This window comes from Opisthocomus hoazin, chromosome 10, assembly GCF_030867145.1.
Source record: "Opisthocomus hoazin isolate bOpiHoa1 chromosome 10, bOpiHoa1.hap1, whole genome shotgun sequence".
NCBI classification, from domain to species: Eukaryota; Metazoa; Chordata; class Aves; order Opisthocomiformes; family Opisthocomidae; genus Opisthocomus; species Opisthocomus hoazin.
The window spans coordinates 13,397,752-13,424,628 of record NC_134423.1 but is presented as its reverse complement, the minus strand read 5'-3'; the positions used below and the strand labels follow the sequence as shown (position 1 = coordinate 13,424,628).

Sequence of the window (26,877 nt, the reverse complement as noted above, 5' to 3'; positions counted from 1 at the left end):
AACAAGCAGGCAGTAAACATGGAGACACAAGGTTCAGAGTTTACCTGTCCTCCCCTGGTGCACCCCGGCTTGCCCTAACCAGGACTGCCAGCCCCACAGCAGGGATGTACCAGCTCAGAGACACTTTAATGTCTGTGCACAGGGTTAAGATGGGTGCTGAAAAAGTTGCACTGGCCCAACCAGGTGATGCCCGTTGCAGAAGTACCTGCAAAACCCTCTTGTAATCTCTTTGACTGCAAGAGCTGGAAGCCAAGTTGCTGGGGGACACTGCAGAAGACAGTACTGCACCAGGGCTCTGCTGGATTACCTGCTTACTACCAGTAATGAATTTTGTAGAAATCCAAATTCATTATTCTACCATAAATTGTTATAAAAACTGGCTGGTGTCACATTTGGGTCTTTCTGATTTGTTTGCCTTCAGGGCATGAAGGTGGCATTTGGGCTGTCAGTGCAGTTCCTTGTTCCACAGCATTTTTTTTTAAGGTATAAGCCCATTTGTTATCCTACCTAATTCCCTTTAACTGTGGCTCCTTCTGCATTTAATCAGGAGGACGATACAGATTCCTCTGCTGGTGAGAAGTCTATGAGCCAGTGAAAGGGGAACAGGAGAAGCCGTTCACGGGAACCTTCACAAAGCATGAGTTTTTTGTTTGCTTTGCTCTTTGAGCCAAACACTGTCTCAGCACAGCTGCTCCTGAATGAAACCAGCTCCCAGGTCAAGGGACCTGCTGGTGGTGTGGCTGGAAGAGGGCTTTGGAAAACACAGATCATCTCCCGGAAACGGCTGCAACTGCCTGTAGACCTCTGGCTTGAATTTTGACATCTCAGAAGCTTTCTGGGCAGACTTACTCTTTCTGTTTGCTTGTTTGCCTCCCCTTTCATCCCTGGTAAAATAGTGATGGTATTTGGATTGCAACCACAGGGGTTACAGCCATGTATTTGTTGAAGTGACCTTACTTGTGGTGTTGGTCTGGGGGGAGGAAGAGTCAGCATGTCCCGGGTCTTTGCAGGTGTGGACACTCCTATTGCATATCTCTATATTTGGGGGAGGATATTGCCCTGCGCGGTGTCATGCAGGTGTGGGAAGGGAGCAAGCCATCTGCACGAGTTGGTGCTGATGTATCTGCTGTTCCAGCTCGTGGCCACTCCGTGCGGATGGATTGTATGCTCCACTGGAGGTGGGATGACAAGGACACATTTCCACCTTCCAGATGACATTGCTCTTCTCAGAGTAACTCCTCTGAAGTTTGCTGCGGACACGGGCACACCAAGCAGCAGTGGCAGTCCGCCAGCCTCGCTGTGCTGTGACCTGGAGCTGGGGCTTTCTACCAAACCCAAACCGAGTGTTGCAGAAGGGGTGAGTCTCCCAGCCTCTCCCCAGCCTCTCTGCCAGAGATACTTGTTCCCGAGGGAGTGACCAGGGGGAAGCAGTGTCCCTCTGAGCCCCATCGCTGCAGACTGTGAGCTGGAGAGGCCAAGGTACCTGCACCCATTTCATCAAGCAGAGCGGTGCTCGCATTTAAATACCCAACAGGAGCCAGGGGAGATGATTAGTGGAGCTTTAGCATGCACACAAAGAAGATCCTAAACAAGAGCTGACCCTAAATACACATTCAGGATATTTTTACCAGCCAGATCCTTCACCAACAGCTCAGCTCATGGGGAGCATCCATGCTTTCAGGGGCTGAAGCAGGCTGGTGTACAGCACGCTGCTTTCAGAGCCACAAGCACGTATCCCAGCACCTTTCAAAGCACAGGATGACTTGTTTTCACATCTCTACGTTTCCACCTTAGCCACCACGTGTCACGCTAGGTGCTGCCATTGAACGGTTTAGCAGATGCATACGGTAAATGAATTTCTCGGCACAGATGGAGTTGAGCAGAGGGACCTCTTCAGATGGGAGAGCACATGTAAGGGGAGTGAGGCCTGGGAGATTCAGAGTGAGCAAGTGGGAGTGGGTCTTAGTGAGGAGGAATATTTCAACAATTACGAACTTAGAAGTGGAGTTTAAGGCAAAAAGCCTGAGGTGAGATGTGCTAATCAGTCTGAAGGATTTGGATTCCTGACCTGAGCTCAGCTTGGTGGTATTTGCACTATTGGTATTCTTTGCAAAGTCTTTTTTCCTCTGGATTATCTCCAGCTCGCACAGTTTTGGGGTGGCCAAACAAATGGTGGTGATCCAAGGGGCATCTCAGCCCACGCTCGCGGTTGAGGTTGTTCGTGGGTGTGCAGGCAGCCAACATCAAACCTGAGGCATCAAGAAATCTTCTGAGTTTCCTTTCCCCCAGAGCAGCAGCTCCGTGTGTCTCAGGTGATGGACGAGTAGGGCTTTTTCCGGATATCCCGCCCGGCTCAAGGAGCGGTGGAGCAGGAGGGAGGCCGGATGAGAGATGGGAGGTTCACCCCCAGATTTGGTGTGAACCTCCCAGGGCAGGAGCCTCAGGATGGCTGTGGCATGCAGCACCAGCACTTTTCACAGCATTTCGGCATGGCAAAGCGGGGCTTGTCACGGGGAGGTGCTGCGAGTTATTGCAAAGGCTGAGTATTTGTGGCTGCTGTCCCCGGCTGCTCTCAATCACAGCTGTGTGGGGCTGAGCTGGAATCAATCAGAGCCTGTGGATGCAAGGTGACGAACTCTTTGTGCACGGAGGCCCTGCTCGCGTAAATCCCATAAGCGGGTGCTTAACTGCACGGAGCAAGGTGATTGCAATGCAATATTTTATTCTTGTCAGCTTCAGTGTTAGCAGCTACTAGAATCACTTGGGTAATTAAGCTCTTGCAAGAATAAAATGAAAAGGTGCCAGGTGCCTACGGAGATCTAAATCATTTTTCAGAGTGGGCAGAAGAGCAGTTCTCAGCTTTGCTCGGTAGCTGCAGTCCTAAAATTCCCAGAGGTGGTGCAGATCCCCTTGGGATGAGCTGAAGGCAGCAGCCCTGCTTTTCTCGGGTACCCTTTGCCGACTGTCTACAAGGAGCTGGTGGGTACACAGGGCTCCACACATGACCACTGGCTCAGAAACTTCATAACGAAATAAGGACCTTTCGCAAAGGACATGGCTGAAATTTCATACCAAAGAGTAATTTTGAGAAGTAGTAGTGTTTTAAGTGAGAAATAACCGGCAGCAGAGTGCTGATCCCTATTGTGCCACGGGAAAAGATAAGACTGGGACTGTAGAAGAAAAACCGCCTTTCCGTGTCTGCAGGATGGCATTGGGAAGATCCCATCACTGTTTGTAAATGTTTGTTACTGGGATTATATGAAAAAGGGAAGCAGTCAGCTGCCCGAGGATGTTTAACCGTGTTGCTGCATGGCTGTGCTCTGTGCTACCAAAGCATGGCGCTTCCCCAGGGTTCTGCAGGGCTGTGCAAGGCGATGGCTGTTGCTTGGTGTCCAAAAGCTCTTCTGGCAGGGCTTTGCCCCGAGGCTCCGGAGCTCTGTGGCCTCGGCAGGGCCAGGAGAAGGCAGCGGGGAGGTGCTGGGCCGGAGCCGGTGGGGTGATCCCGGGCAGCCGGAGGGGAGAACTGGGTTACCCAGCACACCAAGAACCCCATCCCGGAAGGAAGGGTCTGCGCCGGCTAAGCGCTGGGCCCCATTTTGTGTCCAAGCACAGGCTCTGGGAAGCTGCAAAGCTCCGATAAAGCAAAACCCCACGGTCCCATTGATGCCTGTCTCACCTCCTTGGGGTCCAGTGGACAGATCTGCTGCCCCGTGCCTGCTCCTGTGTTGGCAGGGAGCTGGGCACGTCACCGGCCGGGCAGAACAGTGCTGGTACAGAGCCCCAGGGGTGACACGCAGTTCCCCTTGGGGACAAAGTGTGGGGCAAGGACCTGGCGTGACCAGCTGAGCCCCAAAGGCCTTACACGGGAGATGGGGCCAGCCTGATGAACAAACGCCCGGCTGGTAAGTCCGGAACGGAACAAAGCCGGGGCTATTTATATTTATGTAGGGCAGGCTGATTGATGCCTGGGCCTTTACCATTCCAACTAAGTAGGGTAATTAGGGAACTGGCTTTATTTACTAGGCAGCTTGGTGTGAGGCAACGTGTGTGCCCAGCCCACAACCCCCTGTGCTGCTCCTGACCTGGGCAAAGCAGAGCTCGGGGACTGGGGGCTGTCCCTGGCTGCTGTCCCTCCCTTTGTTTGGGGAGGACAGCGGGCAATCCGGACAGTAGCGAGCTCACTGACAGCAGCTGTAAGCTGTGAAACACCCGGGGCTGATTTTTGGAGCTGCTTGTGTGTCTGAAGATGCAGACTGGTACCCAGCGAGGTTTCTAGAGATATCTGCCCAGGACATCGACACTTAATCTGCCTGGATCCCTAAGGGCACCCGCCTGCGTCACCCTGAGCTTAAACCCCTGTCGCTGCGACCATTGTTATGCTTTCCATGCTTGAGTAGAAAATAAACACCCTTTTGGAGGTGGCTTCTAATTTGCTGCCTGTTTCACAAGGTATTGGTATTGAAACAGGAGCAGGAAGCAGGATCCCACTGCACCAGGTGCTCCACAAACACACAGCGCTGCGGTGACTGCCGCCCCAGAGGGCTGACAAAACTCGTCACACCTACGCCTCATACCACTGGACTGAGTCTCCCCTGGGCTCTGGGCTGGGGACATCTTCGTCCGGGCGGAGTGGGTGAATAATGTCACCACATCAGAACAGCCCCGCTTCACCTGGGGAAGAAATGATTCCCTGGGGCGTGAGGAAGTGGAGGATTAGCACTGGTGGAGAAGAAGGTGGCCCTGGAGCCCTTGCTGGCTTCTCACATCCGCAGTGAATAGCAGTGGAGGGTTTGGTATCAGCTGGCTGTCCTCTGGGCCAGGCTGCAGCCTTGTTTCCAAGCCAACCGGAGTCCCTCCCGCTCCCCAAATGCCTGCAAACAATAAGCCTGGCTCGCCTCCCCTGTGCCAGGCCGATGTACATGGCTGATGCTGGAAGCAGAGCTGCCCTGGCCACGCTGCCGCGATGGCAGGGAAAGCTGAGGCGAAGGGTGCTCAAGCGCTGCAGCACCCTGACGTCCTCCCTGCCCCTTGCCAGTGGCTCAGTGTCCAAGTGAGTGGGCCTGGCAGGGACGAGACCACCTGGGAATGGCCCTGGCCCCACATCCCTGACCAGCCCGGAGCGCTCGCTGATGCCAGGCTTGGCCCCAGCTGTCTGCGGGAGGTAAAAAGGTCTGTCCCTCATCCAGTGGTGAAGCCACTCACACGTATTTGTCCCCCCTGTGAAATGTCAAATTTGGAGAAGAAAGGGAGTCAAGCTTGGCATCACTGTGGAAAAATGGGTATTTTTACCTCTGCTGACCAGAAGGCAGAGCTGGAGCACAGAGATGCTACTCGGCACAGCTGGGTCCCCTCCAGGGATGGCAGGCACATGTTTATCCCACGGGTTCACACAAGCTTCTGTCTGGAGGGTCTCAGTGCAATTTTATTCTGATTTTGAAGCAGAACAACCTATTTTCCCTCCCATTTACCTCACAAGTCACTTCCCACAGGTGTCACAGCGCTCTTTATGTAAAGACAGCGGCGGGCAGGACATCTCAGGGGCGCTCCGCTTCCCCACCGCCGCCGCCCGTGCGCGCCGCGCCCACCCCCGGGTCGGTAGCAGGGGAAGCCGGTAAACCCGCCCTCGCCGCTGGCCGCACTCAAGATGGCGACAGCGCCACACTCAAGATGGCGCCGGCGGAGGGCGGGGTGAGGGGGGTGCGCACTCAAGATGGCGCCCGGCGGCGCGGGGGGGAGATGGCGGCCGCCGCGCAGGCGCGGCGCCTGGCGTCACGCGCCGCGGCGTGACGTGTCTGTGCGTGCGCGGCGCGCGGTGACGGAGCGGGTCGGCCGCGTCCCTTTGTTGGCGGCGGCGGCGGTGGTTGAGGCGCGGCGGGGCCGGGCCGGGGCCAGCGCCGGAGGTGGGGGGGGGCGGCGGCGGGCGCCAGCCGGGGCGGCGGGACGGGGGGGGGCCACGGGAGCCGCCGCTGCTTCTTCACCGCCTCGCCATGGACTCGGACGAGGGTTACAACTACGAGTTCGACGAGGACGAGGAGTGCAGCGAGGACAGCGGCGCGGAGGAGGATGAGGAGGACGAGGAGGAGGATGAGCCCGACGATAACCTGGACCTGGGCGAGGTGGAGCTGGTGGAGCCCGGGCTGCGGGTCGGCGGAGAGCGCGACGGGCTGTTATGCGGCGAAACGGGAGGGCTGGGCCCCGGCGGTGGCGGCGGTGGAGGCGGCCTGGGCGGCGGGCCGGGTCCCGGCGGCGGCGGCGGCCCGGAGCAGGAGGAGGATTATCGCTACGAGGTGCTGACGGCCGAGCAGATCCTGCAGCACATGGTGGAGTGCATCCGCGAGGTCAACGAGGTCATCCAGGTGCGACCCCCGGCAGCGGGACCGGCGGGGGGGGAGCGAGAAACCGACGGGGGGGGGGGTGCGGGTTGGGCCGCCAACGGCCCTGCCTGAGGGGTGCCGGGCCCGGGCCTCCCGCGGCCCAGACCCCCTCTCAGCGCCCCGAGGGCAGCCCCCGGCCCCGCCCGGGGGAGTGGGGTGCTCCTCGGCACCCCCTTCCGCGGGGAGGCCCCTCGGGGCAGGCCCGGCGCTCGCTTCCTGCCGTGGAAGCGTCGGGAAGGCGGCCGTTGGCTCGAAAAGGGCTCCTCTTTCTTTGTGTGGCTTCCAGCCGGTGGGCTGCAGTCCGTATTTTGCCTTTCTCCCCCGCCGTCTTCGTGCTGGCTGGGGGCGGCTTAGTTCCTTCGGTGAGCCGGGGAGTCGATGGCAAGCTCTGGAGTTTGAGGAGAGGCAGCCAGGCATCGCTCTGGTTTTGTTGCCTTCTCCCTTCCCTTCCCCCTGCCGCACACAAATGCGATCCTGCTCAGGAGGTCGAGCCCTGTCGTGTTTCTTTCCAGCCTAGACCAGGAGGGATACGAGCAATCGCCTCAAAACAGCAACTCTCCCCACCGCCCCCTCTTCCTTTTTTTAGCACACCACTTTAAAAAAGAGGCTGACCTCAAAATACCATTTACTTTACTGTCTTTAGTTCAAAATATCTTCAGTTTTACCTGTTGGCTCTTGAGCTTCTGGGGGAAAAAACCCAAGCCTCAGAAGCCATTTAGCATCCCTTTCTAAATGTTTATGGCAAGGTTTTGCTCCAGCTCACAGTAAAGTTTCTGATGTCATTCACTTTTTCTGCAGGTGACCGGAGTGCATGGGTTTTCTTTTGTTTCCCGTTTGCTCAATATTATTCAGAGTTGGAGAAGCATTTTCTGTTTACTCGCTCTTTTTCCAGTATGCCAGCAAGAATAGTATGAGAAGATGAGATCTGTGGGTATTAAATACTGAAGGGTACGGTGCCCAGAAAGCGGTTGTTTTGCTAGTTGTGTGTTCTTCCAGTGTGGGTAAACTCGTCTAAATATGAGATGCTTCTGTGAATGCTTTTGCCCCACTATTCTGTGCTCTACTGTGGCTATAACAGCAGCTGTAAAACGTTGCTTTGTGTGCTATAAAGCCACTGTAGTTTATATGGAGCTTGGTGCAAACAACTGTGCAAGTATTTGCGTACTAAATTAGTAAATGGCATTTCTTAAGTCAAATTTAAGTTTATAATTTTAATAATAGTACTGTACATGTAAATTTGAATAAAGGAGTCTGTCTAGATGAACTGATTATCCTGCAGTTAAAGAAGATCTCATGGTGAAATATGGATATTTCTTTGCTACCAGTTATTGATTGTAATATAGGGAGGGAAAGAAATGGCAAGTAGACAAACAAACAGTTGGTAACTTAGTTTTTACTCTTTGAAATAGTGAGTCTGTATTTAATGACTAAGACTGTGAAAATCATGACCCATACTGATTGAATTGAACAGGTTCTACCACTTGTCCTGTCTTTGCACAAGTGAAGTGGTGGAAAAGTTCTTGCCCGTGAGAAGCAGTATTCCTGCTCGTGCATTTTCCATGCCTGGCTGGCATGGTCAACTCACCTATGCATTCTTTGTGAACTGATTTCTTAGACAAGGACCTGGCTTCTGGTCTGTGGCTTTTTTCCCCCCCCCTTCTTATACTGCCTTTGAGCTGCAGGATGTGTGATTGATGTCTGAGTTGCAGAACTAGTGGAGAGAAGTCAATATAGATAGAGACCCTTCTCCTACTTCTGCACCCGGGATGGCAATGGGAGGCCTGACCCTGTGATGGACTTGGCTTCTGCAGAGCTCAGAGCAGCCTTGCAAACTGCCTGCATGGAACCACCGTGGCTGCTGCTTATGCTTTAGTTATTTGTGTTAGGTTTGCCATAGTTATTCCTGGTTTAACAGAGCAGAGTGTAGAAAGCCAGTTTGTTTAGAATGTCATGGGTAAACTCAGGACCTTAAATCAGCTTAAGCCCTGGAATGTGTTAGAAGAGGGTAGAAAAACATTCAGTTGCTCTGAATTACTTTTGAATGCCAGTTTACTGCCGTTAGGTTTCTAGCCTGTTCAGAGGTAACTGAACCGAATTCAGTACTTGCTCATCCTAGCTTCTGTTGCTGGTGGTGAAATCTTCCAGGCCTCTGTTCTGTTTATTTCCTTGCTTTTGGCGCCCAACCAGGATTGCTGCGGCTGCTTTTCTGGTTCAGTAAACCTTTTCTGGAGTCACATTGGCTTGGGATCCTGCTGCGGATCCTCAGTTGCAGTGCTGTGATTCACTTGTTCCCGTCAAGTACTGGATGGCTTTGGTCTCTGTGTATCTACATCAGGTTCTTGATATCAAATGATGACGGTTGTGGTTACGTTTGTAAGTACTTGGGAACTGATTTATTCAGCTGAAGATGTAATGCAGAGGTACCCCATACCTGAAAACTTCAGCTGTAGGTCTTGCACCCTCTAATCAGCAAAGCTACTGATTTCTGATCAAAACTAAGGTATAAATAAGATCTTGTTTTTCAGTTGATCATCTTTGCAGCTGCAGTGAAAGGAAAAGGTATTGGTGACCATGAAGTATCTGCAAGGGGGTGTCTGAGCCATGGCAGGTATAACTGTCCGTATTAAATGGCCTTAAATCACTGCTAGTTGAAGGGACTGAATTAAATTTATTCTCCTATCCATTTAGTCATTTGCAAATGCAAGCTGTATAAGAAAAACATGAACTTCTCAGGACAGGGATTTGATGTGATGAAGACTTTGCAGAAGTGGTAGCAAACTTGTGGTAAACTTACTGGTTACAGAGCCTGTAGTTAGGGCTGTGGTGTGTAATGGGCTCTTAAAGACGGCTGCTCGGTGCCAAGCTGTTACCTTTTTTTTATCACTTGGCCTTCTAAGACCACTGAATTTGCAGTAAATGAGGGAGGTTTCAGAATGACTCAAATATTTTGAATATTTTGTGTTTGTTCGTTCTTGTCCGAACAAGAGTGGGATTTCGGGTGTTTAATGATGATTTTTGCACAGTACTTGGTATTTATGCTTATAATCTGATTTGACTCCACGAGTCAGAACAACAATTCCCCTTCCTCTCTGAATGCAGAAATAGGGGTGTGAATAAGCCCCTTTATCTTGTGCTGTCGATTCGTTGAGACTTTTAAATCCCACCTCAGATCAGAGTACCACTTCTGTTATATTGTTATCATTACGTGGAACAGAGAGCCATTTGACATGTTATTTTGAATTCTAGTTGTCAAAGTAAACGGGGATTTCTGGTGTTTTTCCAGCTGCTGGCAGAATAACTCACTGAACAATTGTAGAAACTTAGACGTAGAGGTGGTGTTGAACAAAATGCTTTCTCCTCTCAAAGGCGTTTTCCCACAGTCGAATATCTGCCACATATTCTTCCCCTCTGAACTTTTGTGGCAATAATTTGCTGCCATTGTTAGCGTGGTTTTTTATATCAGATTGCTGTTTCTATCTTTTCTCTAGATTTTCTGAAAATAAACTTGAAAAATGTTTAGACTAGCATGTTTATTTCTAATCTGAATAGAGCACATGATGATCTGTATCTCTGTAGTCTTGCTTGGCCTTTGCTGCAAGCTTGTGCAATTTCAGTATTTCCGAGTTGGGTTTGCCTCCCCTTTCTTGGTCACCTGTTTCTGGAGCATTCCAGTGATGACATTGTGATATCACTGACCATATTCATTCTTTCTGGACTTTGTCATGGCAAGGTGTTGCAAATACTGGGATGAAGCTCCAAGGTGTCTGATGTTTAAAACGAAGCACAGAAAAGGGAGCTGAGCCTGTTCTTTTTTCCCCCCACCTCACGGCAGGGAGCAGGATGCTGGATGCGACTGGGTGTTGTGTGTGAACTGCCACATGGTTGTGAGCATGCGGAAGGTCAAACCTGGGCTTTCCCTGGAAGGAGGTGGCATCACTGGATCCAGAAAAGTTAATCTAGCTCAAAAATACCTTTTCTTTCTACTGTAAGCTTTAAAATAAGGTTCTTCAGAGCAGAATAGGGAATGTGTAACATCAAAGCATTTGTAACAAACACTGGTTTCTCATTTACGTGATGAAGCTGGATGACTCGTTTGGAAGTAAGGTCAGGTCTTTATGGGTAAAGCTTTGCTGTTAAAATAAGCCAAAAGCCCAGGCCACTCGAAGTTACCAAGCCATGTTTGTTCATTTGGCTTTTTTGAGAGGCCAGCAGCGTTGCGGTGGAGCAGATATGCCCCAGAACACTGCAGCTCTGCAGTTAAATAGAGCTCCGTTATGGCAAGTGCGAACCCATTGTTGCTTGGCAAAAGTGGTCTTATTAAACAGTGGCTTTACTTGCTTGGACAAAACGTACCGATTTCCAGTTGTAACTTAAGAAATTTCCCCAATGCTGGTGTAATTCAGTGCTATGGGCAGTACGGCCCAGATATGTTGTCCAAAACTGGAATGACTTGCCAGTGAGCAACAGGAATTGATGCTGTCTTGCAGGGTCGTGCTTAAACCTGTGTTTAATGTTAGAGATGACATCTTGAGAACTCGGAGTATTTGAAGCTGCTTGACAAGCATTAGGTAGGAGTCCGTGGGCGGAAGCACTTCAGGCTGATGCTTCTTGCATTTGGGTCCGCTTGTGCTGCCTGCACGAGGTGAATTTGCAAGCCTCTAACTTTTCTTATTGTGTGGTTAGTTATTTGATAATAAAATTCTTGTTGGGGCCCTAAATGTTATGATGTGGGAAGGAAATGCTTTGGTAAACTCTGTTTCTGTCATGTGGTATTTATAAGGTGTTTCATTATAGTAGGAATGCATTTAATATTTCCAGGGGATGGAGTAAACTTCATTGTGACAAAACATTCCTGAAATCTTGTATAAGCAATCACTGCAAGGCTTTTGGAAATGACTTGGTATCTGTTCCCTGGCTGTCAAGGCATATAATCCTGGATATAATAGAAATTTTTTTTAGAACTATTTTAAATTTCAGTGTTACCAGGCAGAAGAGTCTTGGTTTATCTGTTCAGTCTCCAGAGTAATTTGAACTTTGTACTTAAATGACCCGTTTGCGTAGTGCTTTAGATTTCCATTTCTGTTAGGCCAAATGTAAATCTTATGGCTGGCTATGAGTGGGGGGGGGGGGGGGAAGCCGGTTTCTTTTGTCTCAGTGAAATTTTTCAAAAATCACAAAAAGGTGGCCTGCTCGTAGGGGCCTTGTGGATGCAGCTGGGGACTGGCATGTATTGAAGATGTTTTCAAAGTGAAACTGAAAACACACTTCCTTATTTAGCTCCTTTTGCTTGCTTTTAGTAACAAATGTTTAATAAATAGTAAATACAGTTATTGCTGTTCCCTGTGGGTTTAGTTTTAGTGGGCGGGACCGTACTTGCCATGCAAAGTAGAAGTGTTATTTCTGCTATAAATTGGAAACTGGTGTGCCACAGAGAAGTCATAATTGAGACTGCAGCGTTTGAGGTCCTTGATATGAAACAATAGCTATTTCTGGGTGTTAAAACATAATTAAAAATGAAACTATAGCTTACACTTTTATACTTATCCCAAGCTCTGACACCTTAGTTTTAGCCTTGCATGAGTTAAAATTCATAAGAAGTAAAACCCAAACCTCTGATGCTCTTTGTGTTCCTGTGATATGATATAGAAGTATAGGGCAGTCCTGTGTCTATTCAGAAATATTTCACATTTCTTGCTCAGCGCTGTTTGGCAAGCAATGTTAAATTTAGGAGCACGGTGCGCAAACTTTCAGTTTGGCAGTCTCTGTTTCTTGTGATTAAAACTGAGACCTGGAAGACTTCAATGTTTGTTCGAAGAGATGCTGTTAACTGGTAAATTAAAAGTCGCTCCCTGCACAGCACCTCCGCAGGTGTCCTTGCCACCTGTTGCATTGTTTTCAATTTTTTATTTTGAGAATAATCTCTCTTCCCATTTACTCCATGAATGAGATAAAGCAAACAAGAATGTGCTGCTTCTGTTCGGTGTCAGGTGTAATAGAGCAGTTTAAGGAAGTGATCGTTGGAGATGTGTTACAATAGTGAGTCAAGGATTTAATACAGAAATAATTTGTAGGAGCCTTTTCTTTCTGGAGAACGTAGCTGCTCACTCCTCTGCTTAGGAAAGACTGTTTTGAACAGTGGAGAACTGGGAAAAGAATGCTAAATTTGTCACGAGGGCCGTGACTTTCCAAGGGAGGTAACTATGAAGGCTGAAAGTCCCCTCTGTGTGTTTCAGCCTGCAGCTTATCTGAGGTCGTGCTTCCAGTCCTCTGGACTTCTATTACTTCTGGAGTTAGAGGGATCTAAAAATATTGCAAGTGATGTTTTCTCTTGTTTGTGGCTGGCTGTGATGTATTATTGGCAGCTATAAAGAATGTTTGGAGGCCTTTGCATGTATGCAAGCATATAACGCTGCTGAATTTCATGAAGTCATTCAGTAGCTTCTGCATTTGCAAGGAAATTGCAGCCTCATTTATTGTAAAACACACACGGAGGGTTCGTAACTACTCAGTAATGCCAAATGGTGCATTTGGGTGCAGCCCAGAATACAGATGCCTGCGTGTTTGAGAGGACTGCTGAGCTCGTGGAGGATGCCGGTGCAGGAGGCTCCAGTGTGAAGAGGAAGTGACTGACTCTGTGTGAGCTGGAGGAAAAAAGTTTTTTAAATTTAATTTGGTAATGGAAGTTCTCCTAATTTCACCATCTCAGGTGTTTGCTGTCGGGAATGTTGAAAACCTTGTGTTTATCTGGCCTGTATTTGGTTCCTTAGCTTGCTTTTAGCTTTTGATCTTGAGCTGCGATGGAAATACTGTTTAAATGAACGCTTTGAAAATTGCTATTCCAGGCTTCCTCGGTAGCTGAGTTTCACATGTAACTTAGCTTGGTAGTGTTTGTGCTTGACAAGTCAGTGCCTTTTTAGGAGGCACGTTTAGCTAGACACTCTTTCAAAAGAGGTGCCTTGTTTACATGGCGTAGCAATGCTGCGTAATTATTTTTAGTATTCAGAGTAGCTCCCTGTGGTAAGTGTTTCAACCGCTGCATGTATGTAACACCCGAATACAATTATCTGCCTCAGGTCTTTTGCCTGAGTTTAGAGACTGAGAACTTTTTGCCCAATTTCAGAAATCATTTCAGACTTGAAGTCTCAAGTAGATACTTTCAACAGTATCTAAGTCACTTGTAACAAGGAAGAAGCTAATAAGCCAGTTAAATAGTTCTTAAGAGACTTTGCTGCTTCCCATTGTAGCTTAGCTGCCTGCTTCTGGGCATGTTGGTTTGCCTTGTGCAAATGTCTTGGCGATCGTGGTGCCTTTTGGCATTGCCAGTGGTCTTGCTAGCTGTTTTGGGCAACATCTGAGAGCTAGTGGGGCACCTAGCTGGTAGGCATTACTACTGCCTGGTAGAGAAGAAAAAACTCTAAAAGAATTGGCTTCAGAGGCACATGTGTACGCCTTTGGTGTCCTTCCTTTGGAGAACCGTGGAGCCCAGTCAGCTTAAGTGGCAAGCACTACTTCTCCGTGACCGTGTTAGGGTGTATGCCTCTCCTTGTTGCCAGGCTTTGACATGTCTGTGTGACGTCAAAAGGTTGTAGCCCTCTGGATATGTTAGGGAGAGAGGAACAAAATACTGCTGCTGGGGACAGGCGAGCAATTGAGAGCCGTGTGAGCAGGTAGTTCTTGGCCATAACCTGGGAGTAACTGGGCGGTAGCCTGCGTACCTACCTAAAACTCGGTTTCTTGGCCTTTTCCTGAGCTCAACTGATGGTTTCTGGCTGGTGCATGCTTACTCGTGTTGGCATGTTAAGTTCCTTCCTCTCAACCTTTTCTAAAGCATTCTTGGTTTGGTATCTTCCTCAGTTAAAGCTTTTACATCCCAGAGCACCATGTGACACCTCTCATTTCCAGGGACGAGCAGTGCAAGGATCCTGTCTTGGCCATCTGCTTCAGAAATAGGTCTTCTGGGAAGGTTCTTGTGGCTGAAATGTAAAGGTGTGAAAGAAAAAGTTTTTCTTACAACTTGATTCTGTACCTGACTTCCTGGTCTGAGGTGCCTTCTGTGTTCTGGGACACCACAAACATGGCTTTTCATTTGGGGAGCAGGTATGCGTTAATTCACAAAAGACCAAGCTTTGATTGCTTTGTGATTTGAGGAATTTGGGGAGCTGGAGGGAGATAATCACCAATGTTGGGAATTAATATGAACATTCTGTTACTGCCTTTACAGCTTTTGAGAAAAACTAACTATGCTTGGTAGAATAATATTTTGTGTGTCATTTCATCAGATGCGGGATGCAGACTCTAAACTCTGTTTTCCAGCAGATAAGCAGGATAGAGTAGGAGTTCCTGCTCCGAAGGATTCTGCTTGAGCACAGTTAAAGTCCTCTTGACCTGGACAATGTGCACTAAAAAGGTGGAACCAGAAGAATCAGTCTGATTGCACCTGAAAAGAGTAAACTGGCAAAATAAATGACTTTGGGTGTTAGTTCAAAGATTTTGGTTTTTTTTTAACTATGTCTGCCTGTTCCTGTTAAGGAGAAAGCACGAAGGGACTTTCTTCCAAGAAAAAGAAAGGAAAGTTTTCAGCAGTTCTCAAGGTTTCTGCTTCCTGCCTGGTATTAGTAAGCTAGGTCAACCTCTGAAGGAGTGCGCTGAGTATGCTATGTGAGTGTACTACCCTGGCAAAGTGCACTTGACCTGTTTACTTCAGCAGAACTTTTTTCAGAGCCACAGAGGAAGTAGCTGGTATTTGAACAGCCCCATTACATAAAAATCATGGCAGGACATACTTGATTTTACCATTCCTGTGCTGCTTGGGGGGGAGGGAGGGTGTGTGTGTGTGTGTGTAAGCTGGTGAAACAGTTACTGCGTAGTGAAGTACTGCAGTCCCAGTAACTTCCTTTTAGGTTTTTCTTTGGTTTTCTAAGCTGATGCAGTATTGGCTGTTGTTGGTAGGCTTCCATTGCTGCTTGGCTTGAAACACCAACAAACTCAAATCTGTTCTGGTGCTTTGAGTTTCTTTGAGTGTCTAGTAATCATCTGAAGTGATGCTTTCTGAGACACAGGGGTGTATGGGCATGTGCACCTTGCAACCTGAAACAGGGGCAGGCACGGTTGCATGTGTGTTGATGTTGGCTTAGGCAGTTCCCATTCCCTCACTGCATGGGTACAGCTGTTAGCAGGGCCAACCAATGAATGGGATCAGTGGACTCTGATTAAATGTGTATCCTCTCTAGTCTTATCAGTCGGCCTGCTGTTTGACCCTTCGAGCAGTTGCTTTGCTCCGTTTGCCAGCAGTGATGGTGGTTGAATTGCTCAACTCTGTACTGTCAGCAGGAGTGCATGTGTATCTACTCTTGATGACAATGTTTTTGTGGCCTGTTGTGGGTGTACATGTAATTGTAGGTGCATATTTAACTTCTGAAAGAGCTCTGGATAGTTTTACAAAACTTTGATTCCCTCTGCAGCTGATAACTTTGAATCGTGTGTGTTCTTGTGTAAGAGAATGCCAGTGCAATCAGCATTCCTTTGTCTGGCAAAGAGAGAGGGATTAGGGGAACTCACATGAGTAAACAGTCTCCTTTGCAATGCTTTCTTGTGTGGGAAGAATGATTTAAGAATGAGTTAACTCTGAAAAAATCCACATCCCAGTTAGGCTCTGGGATCTGAGAAACAGGGAGGTGGAAGGAATGGTCTGGCAAGGCATTAAGGACCTCTTCTGGGAAGAAGGGAGAATGTGTAGGAGATCCATGTCTTGAGGGAGTAACCAAAGGAGAAACCTGAGAGTAGGTGCTCAGAAGTGCCCAAACTTTGATCAATGTATATTAAAACTAGGCTGAAAACCAACTTTTTAATAAAAGGATAGGAAGAACATTGCAACACTTAGCTTCTCAGCCTAGTTAGGATTCTCATTCTGCATTACTTTACACCTGAATAAATGATCCCAATAGATCCTGTTAATGTGAAGTTTGGTTTTGTGTGAAGTGGAAGGTCTTTGGGGTAAAATCCTGCCTAGTAAGCACACAGGAAAGTAAAGTAAAAATTTATAATTATTACGAAGATCTGATTAACACGTGTCGGACATCTTTGTTCTGGTAGTTAGACATTCAGCATAGAATTATTACTATCTGAGCAAATTGAGGTATTATTCTTTGATTTACATGTATTTTATACAAGCACTAGCATGTTCTGTAACAATACAGATAAGAATGTTTCAAAGACATCGTTTTACCAAGTAAAATAGAGAAGGGTTATTAAGAGAGCTAAAATTAATGCTTGAAACCGTACTCTGCTATATTTTTATGTTGGCTGATGATAGTTGATAGTGAGCGCAAGTGCAGTTCTGTATGACAGCAAAGATGAAGTATAATGTGGTACAGGTCTTGAACTATTGTGGTTTAGAAATGAGATACTTTGCCTTCAGTTGGTAATTCTGTATTGAGGTGCTGAAAGTTGGTTTAAAGGTTGTACAGAAACTGGTACCACACTTAAACTGGTGAAATGCTTGCTTTCTTACATTTCTGAATCTCTCACCTGCTTTGTGTCATTAATCCACATTAGGGGTTACTATTTGGGAACCACCTTTGTGTATTTGATGCTCATTTTTTAGCTGGGATGGTGGCTTCTAGCAGGGGTGCAGAATGCAAAGACTTGGAGCTGTCTTTAGGGATGCCTGGGATGGCTGATACTGCAACTGGAAGGAGGGTGGGTGCTTGGAGGTGTTTGAGATCTGTCATCCTCATGCACCACAGCATAGTTCCCCCAACGAGTGTCCTGCTCTTTATTACCACGGTATCTCTGCAGGCCGGCAGCGTTGAGATTTGGAAGAGGCTGGGTGCCAGCCTTTTCAGTGTGCTTAATTACACTAATGACTGGTAGGTAATTATTCGTATTGCTAGCATTCACATCAGTGGTAAAGCAGGACTGATCAGGTAGGTTTTTTCTCTTGCAGAAGCCCAGTGTCTGATGACAGGTAGTAATAACGGGAAAGGAACAGAGGATATCCTTGTCAGCTAGTGCATGGTCCATAAAACACGAAATTGCACATCCAGGTTTGTTTGCTATTCCCTACTGAAAGGGGGTGCTCTGGGTGCTTTGGAGGGTCTGCATGTACTTGCTGGTTGAATTCAAGTGGTTTAGAAACATTTCTGATTAATTGAGTGCAAGTTTATGTAGAGGCAAGTCTTCAAAGCCCTTAAATGACAAAGTGGTGAAAAAGTTGGAGATTTTGTTTTCTCCCCAATTGCTGTATGACTTGGGATTCTATACAGAAACAACAAAACACAACAGAGTATTTTCTGTAACTCGAGGGAGCTCAGGTAGTTGGTTAGAAATACCTGCAGCAGTTAGAGGCTGCAGTTACAATTTTAGGTAAGCCTTGTTAAAGGATGGAAATGAGAACAAACAAGAGAAATGATGAACTCTTTATGCCTCCAGAATATCCCTTCTTCAAAAGTGGCTTCTGTGGAAACCTTGGAGGAAAAAGTTTTGGGATGTAAACAGGCAAAATTTACTTCTTGTAGCGGAAATCCCGATTCATAAAATAGGATATTGCTGGGGCTCTGTTTTGTTGGCTAAAAAAACTAAGACAAAACGAGCAGATTATGGTAAATAAACTGCGAAGTCATCGTTAAAAAATGGTCTGAGCTTGAAGAGGCTTGTTGAGGAAAGGATGCTGGCAGATTTTCCTAGTGCAGATGCAGCTTCTGCCAGCAGAAAAAAGTGCTTTTGCAGGTATAGCTGCTTTTGTGCAGGGAAGTGATATAAGCTATAACCACATCTGCTCTGGGGCTTTTGCCAATGTAAAGATGTTGGCCAAAGATTACATCCCCAAGACACTGCTGTATTGGCAATTAGTTCCTGGGCCTATCTAGTTTAAAAGTGTTACGATTGCTTTTTTTTTTTTCTTCATTGAGGGTTGTAGACTAAGACATAGGTGTTGCTGGGATAGATTTATTGCCCATTTGTCAACGTGACGTTGTGTGTACAAAACGTGTTTTGCCAGTAAATACTTCAAAGGGTTAAGCTCTTCCTGTTTTGTATTGCATTGCAATTTGGCAAGACATCCATCTTTATGCTGAATGATGCAGAGATGATACATGGGCAGGGTCTGCTGTCGGAAAATGAGGTGGTGGCAGTGAGAACTGGGATCCGGTTGTAGAGCTGGGTTGCTAAATGGGGATGCTGGTTAAATGGATGCTGAATGGTGACTGCTGTGACGTGGTGCGGCCAGGTATGTACAACAATAAACAAGCATAGGGCCTTTGTGTGGTGATGGGGAGATGAAGTCAGTCCAAGGGAGGTGTGGTTTTTTTTGGTGTTTTTTTTTTTTTTTTTTTTTCTTTCCTAAAGTACCACATAGTGTGGTGCTGTTTTGGTGAGTGGGTAAAACCTGTTTCCTGTCCAAGCGAAGCATGCCAGAGGAGGTAAGAGTGGTGCCGCTTTAAGGAAGGGACAAAATCAGAAGCAGTACGGGACAGAGTGAAGAGAGATACCTAGTGCTTGGCCACTCACCGAACCGAGGCCTGGAGGAGAAAGATAAGATGGAAGAATTTTAAGAATTTTTTTTCTTCATAAATATTCTCTCTTACTCTTGTAAAAAGTGTCACTGGCTAAAAGTTCTTCAGGTAAGCCTGTGTTTCTGGTCAGTCACGTTGTCTCTGAAGGGGTTAACAGTTGCATGCCACCAATGGCTGTGTATAAAAATACGTTTGAGCTAACCTGGGCATTGCCATGAGAGCAGTTTTTAACTGGGGTAGCTTTCATTTAGTTTTCGTAGTAGACCTTCCCCTTACTGATTTTTGTGGGCGCTACTTCATTGTGCTCATGGAAGAAGTTACAATGCGGTACCATTTTCTTCTCCCTGTCTGTGTATTCGTTGGAAAATGTTAATTATAATGTTCTGAAATGGAAGTCAGAATTCAGGACACAGACTGCACAGGCTTGTTTTGAGATTTTTGCATAGTGAGTATTTCCCCCTCGAGTACCTGTGAGTCTGAGAGCTCTGACTTCTGCTGCTGGAGGTAGCCTGTGCTTTTGCTCTCATTCTTGTCAAAATAGGAAAATGCTGTGTAATCAAGCACTGCAGTAACTGCTGGGTGAGAACTGTGTTCTTGTGCTGGCAGTGCACTTCAGGGTAAAGCTCTGTTCAGTCAGGGGTTATCCTGGAAACAACTGATCCTGAGGAATCAACGACAGTTGTGTTGAGGTGATGTGTAGTTTAGCTGGATTGTATCTATCTTCTGTGATTAAACAACTCATCTGTCTGCTGTTTGAGCATACTGTGGTAGATGTTCTCCATTAGTGCCCAGTAACAAAAGTAGGTGGGAGACAGATTACCTGACAATTGGAGACTTAACCAGCATTTGAGAGACACATTTATGCTGAACATCCTTGGGTCTGATCCTCTGCTTGCACAGTGTCTAAAGAAAGGACACCCTTTCTTTAATCAACATCTGGAAGGACCTTTGAGACCAGGAAAAGGACAATTTGAGAGACCATTCCAGAGAATTTACAAAGCTTAATCCAGAAAATCAATTGGTTGTTTTATTGGCACGTTTGAGCCTACAGACAGACCTGCTATGGAAATCGGCTATGAAAAAAGAACACAAGTTATCAGCAATTTACCCTTCCCAGTATTGCTGTGATGTTGGGTGTCAGAAAAATGTTCTCATCCTCTGTTTGTGTGATTTATTCTAAACACTTCAAGTATGCCATGGTATCATTACTTCTTCAAGTTATCCTGGAAAAACTAGTCTTTTGACATCACGAAATACTATAGGATACTCTTCTAGGAGGGACTTTGCAGGTGGGGTGTTTAAGTGGAACAGACATTCTTTGGTCAGATACTATTCTGTTACAGCAGATCTTTGTAAATGAAGCATGGTAACAGATCTTCAGGAATGAAGCGATGGTTTGGTCTTTTTGAAAAGGATGCACAGAATACTGCTGATCAACTGGTACTGTAAGATGCTCTCTGTAAAACTGCTGTCAAAAAAGCAAATCCTTGAAACCATTCTGTGTGGCTGTGAAGACTGGTGCAGCATTGACTCTTGTGCAGTACAGATTTGCTTCTAAGGTGAAGTACAGCTGCTGATACCTTCACGGATCTGCTGACAGCATCCTCCTAAGACTTACTGCCCATCCAGTGCCTTTTGACCAGATGGTGCCTTTGAACGTGCTTAAAACAGAACTTGGCTCTTGCTGCTATCCTAAGGGCATGCAAAATCCATGGAGAAGTCCCAGCTACTGCTGACCAGTAAATGGTTCACCGGCCAGGGTTGAAATGGCCTGTTCTTTACATTGTGTGAGCTGCTGGAAACCAGAGCTAGCAGAGACAGCAGCTTTGCTACTTGATGGGCAGGAACGGTGGCAATTTCCTACAGCTGCATCAAGCCTGTGAAATGGGTACAGCCCTACGGGTGAATCTGGCTCTGGACCAGAATCTGGCAATGCACAATGTTGACTGTGGTGAAAGAGTGAAATTGGTGTACCGATATGTATGTGAGGAAAAAGAAGCAGGGAAGAATGAGCTGTTTACCTTTTATCAGCTTGATGAGTAGCTGACCTGACATACGCCACTTCCAGTCTTTCCAACATTGACTAATAAAAGACTAAAAAAATGTATTTCTGTCTTGCTGGCCTCATGACTTGGTTACGTTGAGGACATGTCTTTGTGGAGATTGGCAGTATTCCCACAGCTTGCTGTCAAAAATCTTCTGTTTGGCAGCCCAGCTGAGCATAGCCCTGGACAATGTAATGGTGATACAAACAGGGCTAGGTCCTGCTTCTCTTAGTAGCTGGACTGCACTGCTTAGCAGCCACCTCCCTCAAGATGTGTCTTGCAAACGGAGAAAGCTTTTGGAAGAAAGATGACTAACGGTTGCATTCATCTTCTTGATGAGAAACAATCTTTCTGGATTATGCTTTCTGAGATGAAAGCTAAAATTACTGATGGGATGATGAAGTGTGGGACCTCTGGCTGTGAATTATACCATAATATGCTTTAAAGTCGTCTTCACCAGGAAGGTGGTGAAACACTGGCCCAGGTTGCCCAGAGAAGCTGTGGCTGCACCCTCCCTGGCAGGGTTCAAGGCCAGGTTGGATGGAGCTCTGAGCAACCTGGTCTAGTGGAAGGTATCCCTGCGCATGGCAGGGGGATTGGAACCAGATGATCTTAAAGGTCCCTTCCAACCCAAACCATTCTGTGATTTGGAGAGTCTGTTGACATGGGGAAGACCCAACTTTGACATGCCTGAGGTGTGGCACTCAGACCGATTTCACAAACAAGCTTCTTGAAAGCAAGTCCCTGGTGTCTGAGTTGTGCAAACTCAGCCGTCTGGCCGCATGGTGATCCTGCTCTGGGTTAAAATAAACCACTGATCCCCTTAACCCAGGTCAGTTCCTCTATGTGGTTCACTTGTAGCTGCGCAAGCAATTGTGCTCCCATCACTGAGTGGTCAGCAGCAGCCCCAGGAGCCAGCGATTGCATGAACTGGTGTTGCTGCTGAAACAAATACTTTCAGAGCTGCTCTTTCGTGGTCTGGTGGCAATGGGATGCAACTTTTAGGAGCAGGCTCTGGAGAGCATGTTTTACTGCCCTGTGTCAAAGTAAAATAATAAGCTAAGTAGCTGTTACTTTATCTCACTGGCAAAAAATAGAGCTGGTGCAATGCTAAGCTGCTGAATTTTCTGCAGTCTTCCTCGGTGTCTATGAAGTCATGTGTAAGGGAGGAGACTTCTTAGCTGATTATGGTCAGCCAGTGCCCATGGGCTAAGCCAAGGGATTTTGGTATGTAGTGCCCAGTCACTAAACTCCTCTGCCTTCATTCAGCATCATTGTGGCTTTTTGTGGCAAAATGTACTTTTGCATTCCACTTGAACCAACATAGTACATTTTCTTCAAGCCTGGCATTAGTGAGTTGTCATACTGGTTTGAGACAATTGATTCCATGCCTGTGTGTCTTTTCTAGTCTTCTAGAGACTGCTGGTCTGAGAGACGGATTCTTTCTGCCATTGGGGATGCTTGTGATCTGGGGAAAGCCAATGGTTTTCCTGTTTGATGGAGTTAGTTCTGTTTGTGGTACATGTGTAGGAACAGTGCAGTAACTATCTGGCAGATCAAAATGAAGTGTAATGGGAGAAAAATGGAGCCTGAGGGTCTGGAAGAGTGGTGGTGTATAATGTCAAGAGGGAAGGCGGCTGAAATATGCTTTGTGGACACTCCTTGTGCAAGTAGTACTCTATGGATGAGCAGGGAAGGTGACTACGTGTTGTTTGTGATTGGGAAACAGAGGTCTGTTACTGCTTTTTCTAAACAGACCTCTTTCATTGATTGCTCATCCTGTCAGAAGCAATGCTGTGAGGCGCTAGATGTTGACTGAAGGTTTGGCGTGAGGGGGAGATTGGTTATTACTGGGGACTGAGGCTCCACCAGGATGAACCTGCAGGTCCTTTACATTCAGAGTAGTCAAAACTCTTTTGGGATATTAAAAGCACACGAGGCTTTTAATATCACCCTGTCCACAGACTAGCTGCTGTGCTGTGTGCTGTTTTCTTCCTCCACAACGAGAGATATTAAGAAGTTACTGAAATAGTAAATATGGAAATGATGCCATCACCTTCTCCTACTCTTTTAAAGCAAGTCTTTGCAAATCCATGAGTGGGAAGCAATGGGTTGAATAAACCCATTCTGAAATGTGCTCTGGCACCCATGTGCTCCCACTCTGGTTCTCTCTCAGTATGTCAGCTATAGTCGCTCAGCAGCAGCTCTGGAAACTATAGCTGTGGCTCATGTTGCTTACACAGATTTGCTGAGCTTTTGCTCGTACATTGGGATTTCTTGTGGTAGGAGACACCAGGAGGAGGGAAATACTTTGGGTGATGTTGCCTTTGTTGGCAGTAGAACAGTAGTGTTCCTTCATCTACAAGAACTGGAAGTGAGAAATAGTTTGTGAAAGCGTGTACATTAGGAGACCTCTTGTTATGTAGTCCTCAAGGAGTGCACAGCGGCATAACTTGCTTGAATTCACAGGGCCCCTGTAGCTGTGGGTCTTTGTGCTTTAAAGGGTTGACTTTATACTCCGGAACTGTAGGAAAAGGAAGTAGAAGTCAAAATGTTCTTAAAATTAAATGTATAAAATAATGGTTGTCATCTCTCTGTATCCTGTCATCAAACCGTAGATCTCCTGGTACGGAAGCAAGCGTAGATGAAGCATTGGAAAACTCTTTCCCTGATTGTAGCCCATACGCAGTTTTTCATTTGTTTTGAGTTGTTGGTGAAGCTTCTGCAGTCGTCTGAGAGCCAGTGCTGCCCAGCACGCTTGAGCAGGATGGCAAATCCATTTGAACTTGTGTTATATAGAAGTATTACAGAGTGAATTCAGTTTTTGCATTTACAAATTTGTTAACTTATCCTGGAGTTGTTGCTTTAGTATTTTTTCTGATTTTAAAAGCTTTGATAGACAATGGGTCTTTGTTGTGGCTCCTAATCATTCACCTGAAAACTTTCCAAAAAACCTGGAGAAAATGTAAAGCAGCTGGCTGCTTAATTTGTCTCTTGAACCAATTAACTGAAGTAACAGAGAGTTTTGTCTGAAGTTGCTTTTTATTCTCTTCCTTTGCTAAAAGGGTGTATGTTCGTCAGAGCTAGAAAGAAACAATCAGTAAAGTGCAGATAGGCTACTACAAACTGAGATCATAACATCAAGCTGCCATTTGGTGCCATCACATAATAGTACTAATTCAATAATTTTGTAAAAAAAAAAAAAAACCACACACAAAAAAACTTCAAAATTAAGAGATGGTGTGTGAAGGGAAGTTAATGAGATAAAGATATAGGAAGCTCAGGAGATGATCAACGTGGAAGCTGAAGCCTCTATGTGTGTTGGTGGGAAGTTACAGTGAAGTGGTAGATGCCACCCAGAGGACAGCGGTTGACAGTGAGGATTGGCATTGTCACAAGGACGTAGCCTGGCTTCATGCAGAGTTGTTTTGAAATGCCAATAGCGGGAAACAGGTAAATTTTTGAGTGATTCAGAGCTGGGTAATTCGGAAAAGTCACCTAGTGTGGCTTCAGTGGGGCTGTAGCATGCAAAGACCATATCAGCAATGGGTGCACAGGGATTGAATAGTACTGATTTTGTTGTTACTGTTTATAACAAAATATATGTTTGGAAAATGAGAAGTATGTCACTCCACCTGGGAGTGTTGTACTGGTCCCATAAACCATGAGATAGCTTATGGCAGAAGCATACCATGGTGTGATTCTCTCCCACGCCACTGGGGACGGCAGAAGAGGAGAGTATAGATGGGTGGTGGCGGACTGATCTGTTTAGATGCTGTCCTCATCTGCTCACAACAGCCCTGTTTGTAATCAAGCCAGGGAATATTAGATTACACGAAATTTTTCCAGCAGTTTCTCAGAGTGCTCGGGTGGTGTTATTTAAAAACTAGCAAGTTTGAAGATAACCTCTTTAGAAGATCAAGTTCTGGAGATACTGAACACCTGTATCTTCTCTTCTACATTTGGTTTGTGGGAATTTAATTAAGCTCCTAGAAATGAGGTTTTGTGTTTGCAAGATCTCCTGTAATTGTCTCCCAAAAGAATAGATGTGAATGGATCTTCACAAATGAAGGTTGCTCAGTGCACTTGCAAAACAACGCAGACCTGACGATGACAGTCTTACTGTAATGTGATTCAGGCTAAAAGCTTATCTGAAACACTTTCTGCTGTGTATATTTATGTCTGAGGTTACCTGTCTGGGGCTAGGAGGGATGCGAGTGAAGAGCAGTGGTGTTCAAACCGAGTGGATGCCCTAGTTATTGCAGAAGCCTGGGCTCGTGTCCACTTTGTTAATACCTGATGAAGGAAGCAGCTGTACAGTGCCTAGTTTGTTGTGTTGGATGCCCTTATTCTGTGCCATGGGCGGAGAAGGAGCTGTTGTCCTTTAGAAAGGAGTGTCAGTGTGCAAACTTGTCTGGTTTTGAAGTAATTGAAGAGTTATGGGAGGTTTTGCTCCTGCTTGGTAGTGACAGTGCAGCTGAATATTGCCAGCTTGTATTGGCCTTGAGGTTTAGGGCATGCCTGCCTAGAGTCATCTGGAGAGCAGTGGGGAAAAACATGTAGCACCTCTGGTGACACTGGTCTCCAGACCATTGATGAGATTGACAGCAGAGGCAAGCCAAATGCAGCTCAATTTATCAAGAAATCTTTTAAACCTGTTCATGGTGAGGTTGCTCTTGTTCTCCCTGTTAACATAAAATGTGACATCTTGGTTATTGTTTTATTAATGCTTCCTTCCATGGTGTGGTGAGCATGGTGACAAGCTTTGGAGATGCCATTCAATCCTGCACATGCTAGGAGGGCAGCTGGAATTTCTGCTTGGTGCTCTACAACTGGCAAAGGCTGGGGTTTTGGCTGATAAAATATTTACAGTGGCGGTGTGACATGCTGTCCCTAGGTGCCACTGTACTGGCAGGCGTTAGCTTCTGAGCTGTTCTCGTGATGGCCCTTTGCTCCTCCACCAGCAGATATGTTACCACCAGGCAAAACTCTTTGCTGTCAACTTATGTGAAACCAGTTGGTTTCCTTCTGCTGGGGAGTTTGGATATAGTCCTGTGTCACTTGGGCACTCATGGAATATCGCTGTGGATACTGAAGAAGTTAGAAGCATTTGCAGACATGTGAGGTTTGGGCAAAGTCATTGTTTCTGGAGTGTCTGCTTTGATTCAGGAGTGCGAAAGCAGTTGTGTAGAAAACTGAACTGGAAGCAATATCAAACTTGTATTTCTGTACCGAGTCTGAAAAAGCCTCTGCTATTGGGAAATAGATGCTGCAGTTTGAATTTCAGCAGTTTTCATCCTAAAGCTGCCATGTTTAGAAAACAAAACCAGCCATGAAATGGAAGGAAACAAAATGAATTTGTCAGTACCATGTCTCAAGGAGATGGGAAAGGATTTTGCTGGAGAGCTGACCTTAAGTTGTTCTTAAATGGTTTTTATCTGCAGTGAATGCTGAAATTGAAACAGGAGCTTACTCCCAGCATGTGACGAGAAGCTGGATTTTAAAATACACTTTTCTCTGTAATAATACAAGAATTAACCGTGCAGCACTTCTTGATGGCTGAAAACATGAATGGATCAAGTACTGCAAAATGTCATTTAGCAAATTATGCTGCGTGGAAATTCTGATTTAAGCTAATGTCCTAATAATCTTTCATTTATAGTTCATTTATGCTTTTAAGTGCATCCAGGTTCTTCCTTCCAATTCATACTTTCTTAGTTTGACAGCATAAAGAATTCAACTCAGATATTAGTGACCAAATTTCCAGTTCAATTACATTCTATTAAATTAAGGAGTTTTATTTCAATTAATAATGCTTCTTTGGAGAAGTCCAGACCTTTGCAGGGTTTCTGATGCTTGTATCTCCAGCTTGCATTGGTGTGCCCGAGCATGGCAACATAAAGAACGATAGTAAGTGTAAATACCTCCAGTGAAAAGCAGTGGTGA

General features: G+C 46.4%; 1 protein-coding gene across 1 annotated transcript in view; it reads left to right on the top strand.

Annotated features, from left to right (window-relative positions):
* Window positions 1-5,925: 5,925 nt before the first annotated feature.
* The window catches only part of ARIH1 (ariadne RBR E3 ubiquitin protein ligase 1), a 60,646-nt gene continuing 39,694 nt past the window's right edge, over window positions 5,926-26,877 (top strand). Inside the window, exon 1 of the mRNA XM_075431457.1 lies at window positions 5,926-6,356. Within this exon, the coding sequence (XP_075287572.1) occupies window positions 5,988-6,356 (369 nt within the window). The 5' untranslated portion in view covers window positions 5,926-5,987. The remainder of the gene's footprint in view (window positions 6,357-26,877) is intronic.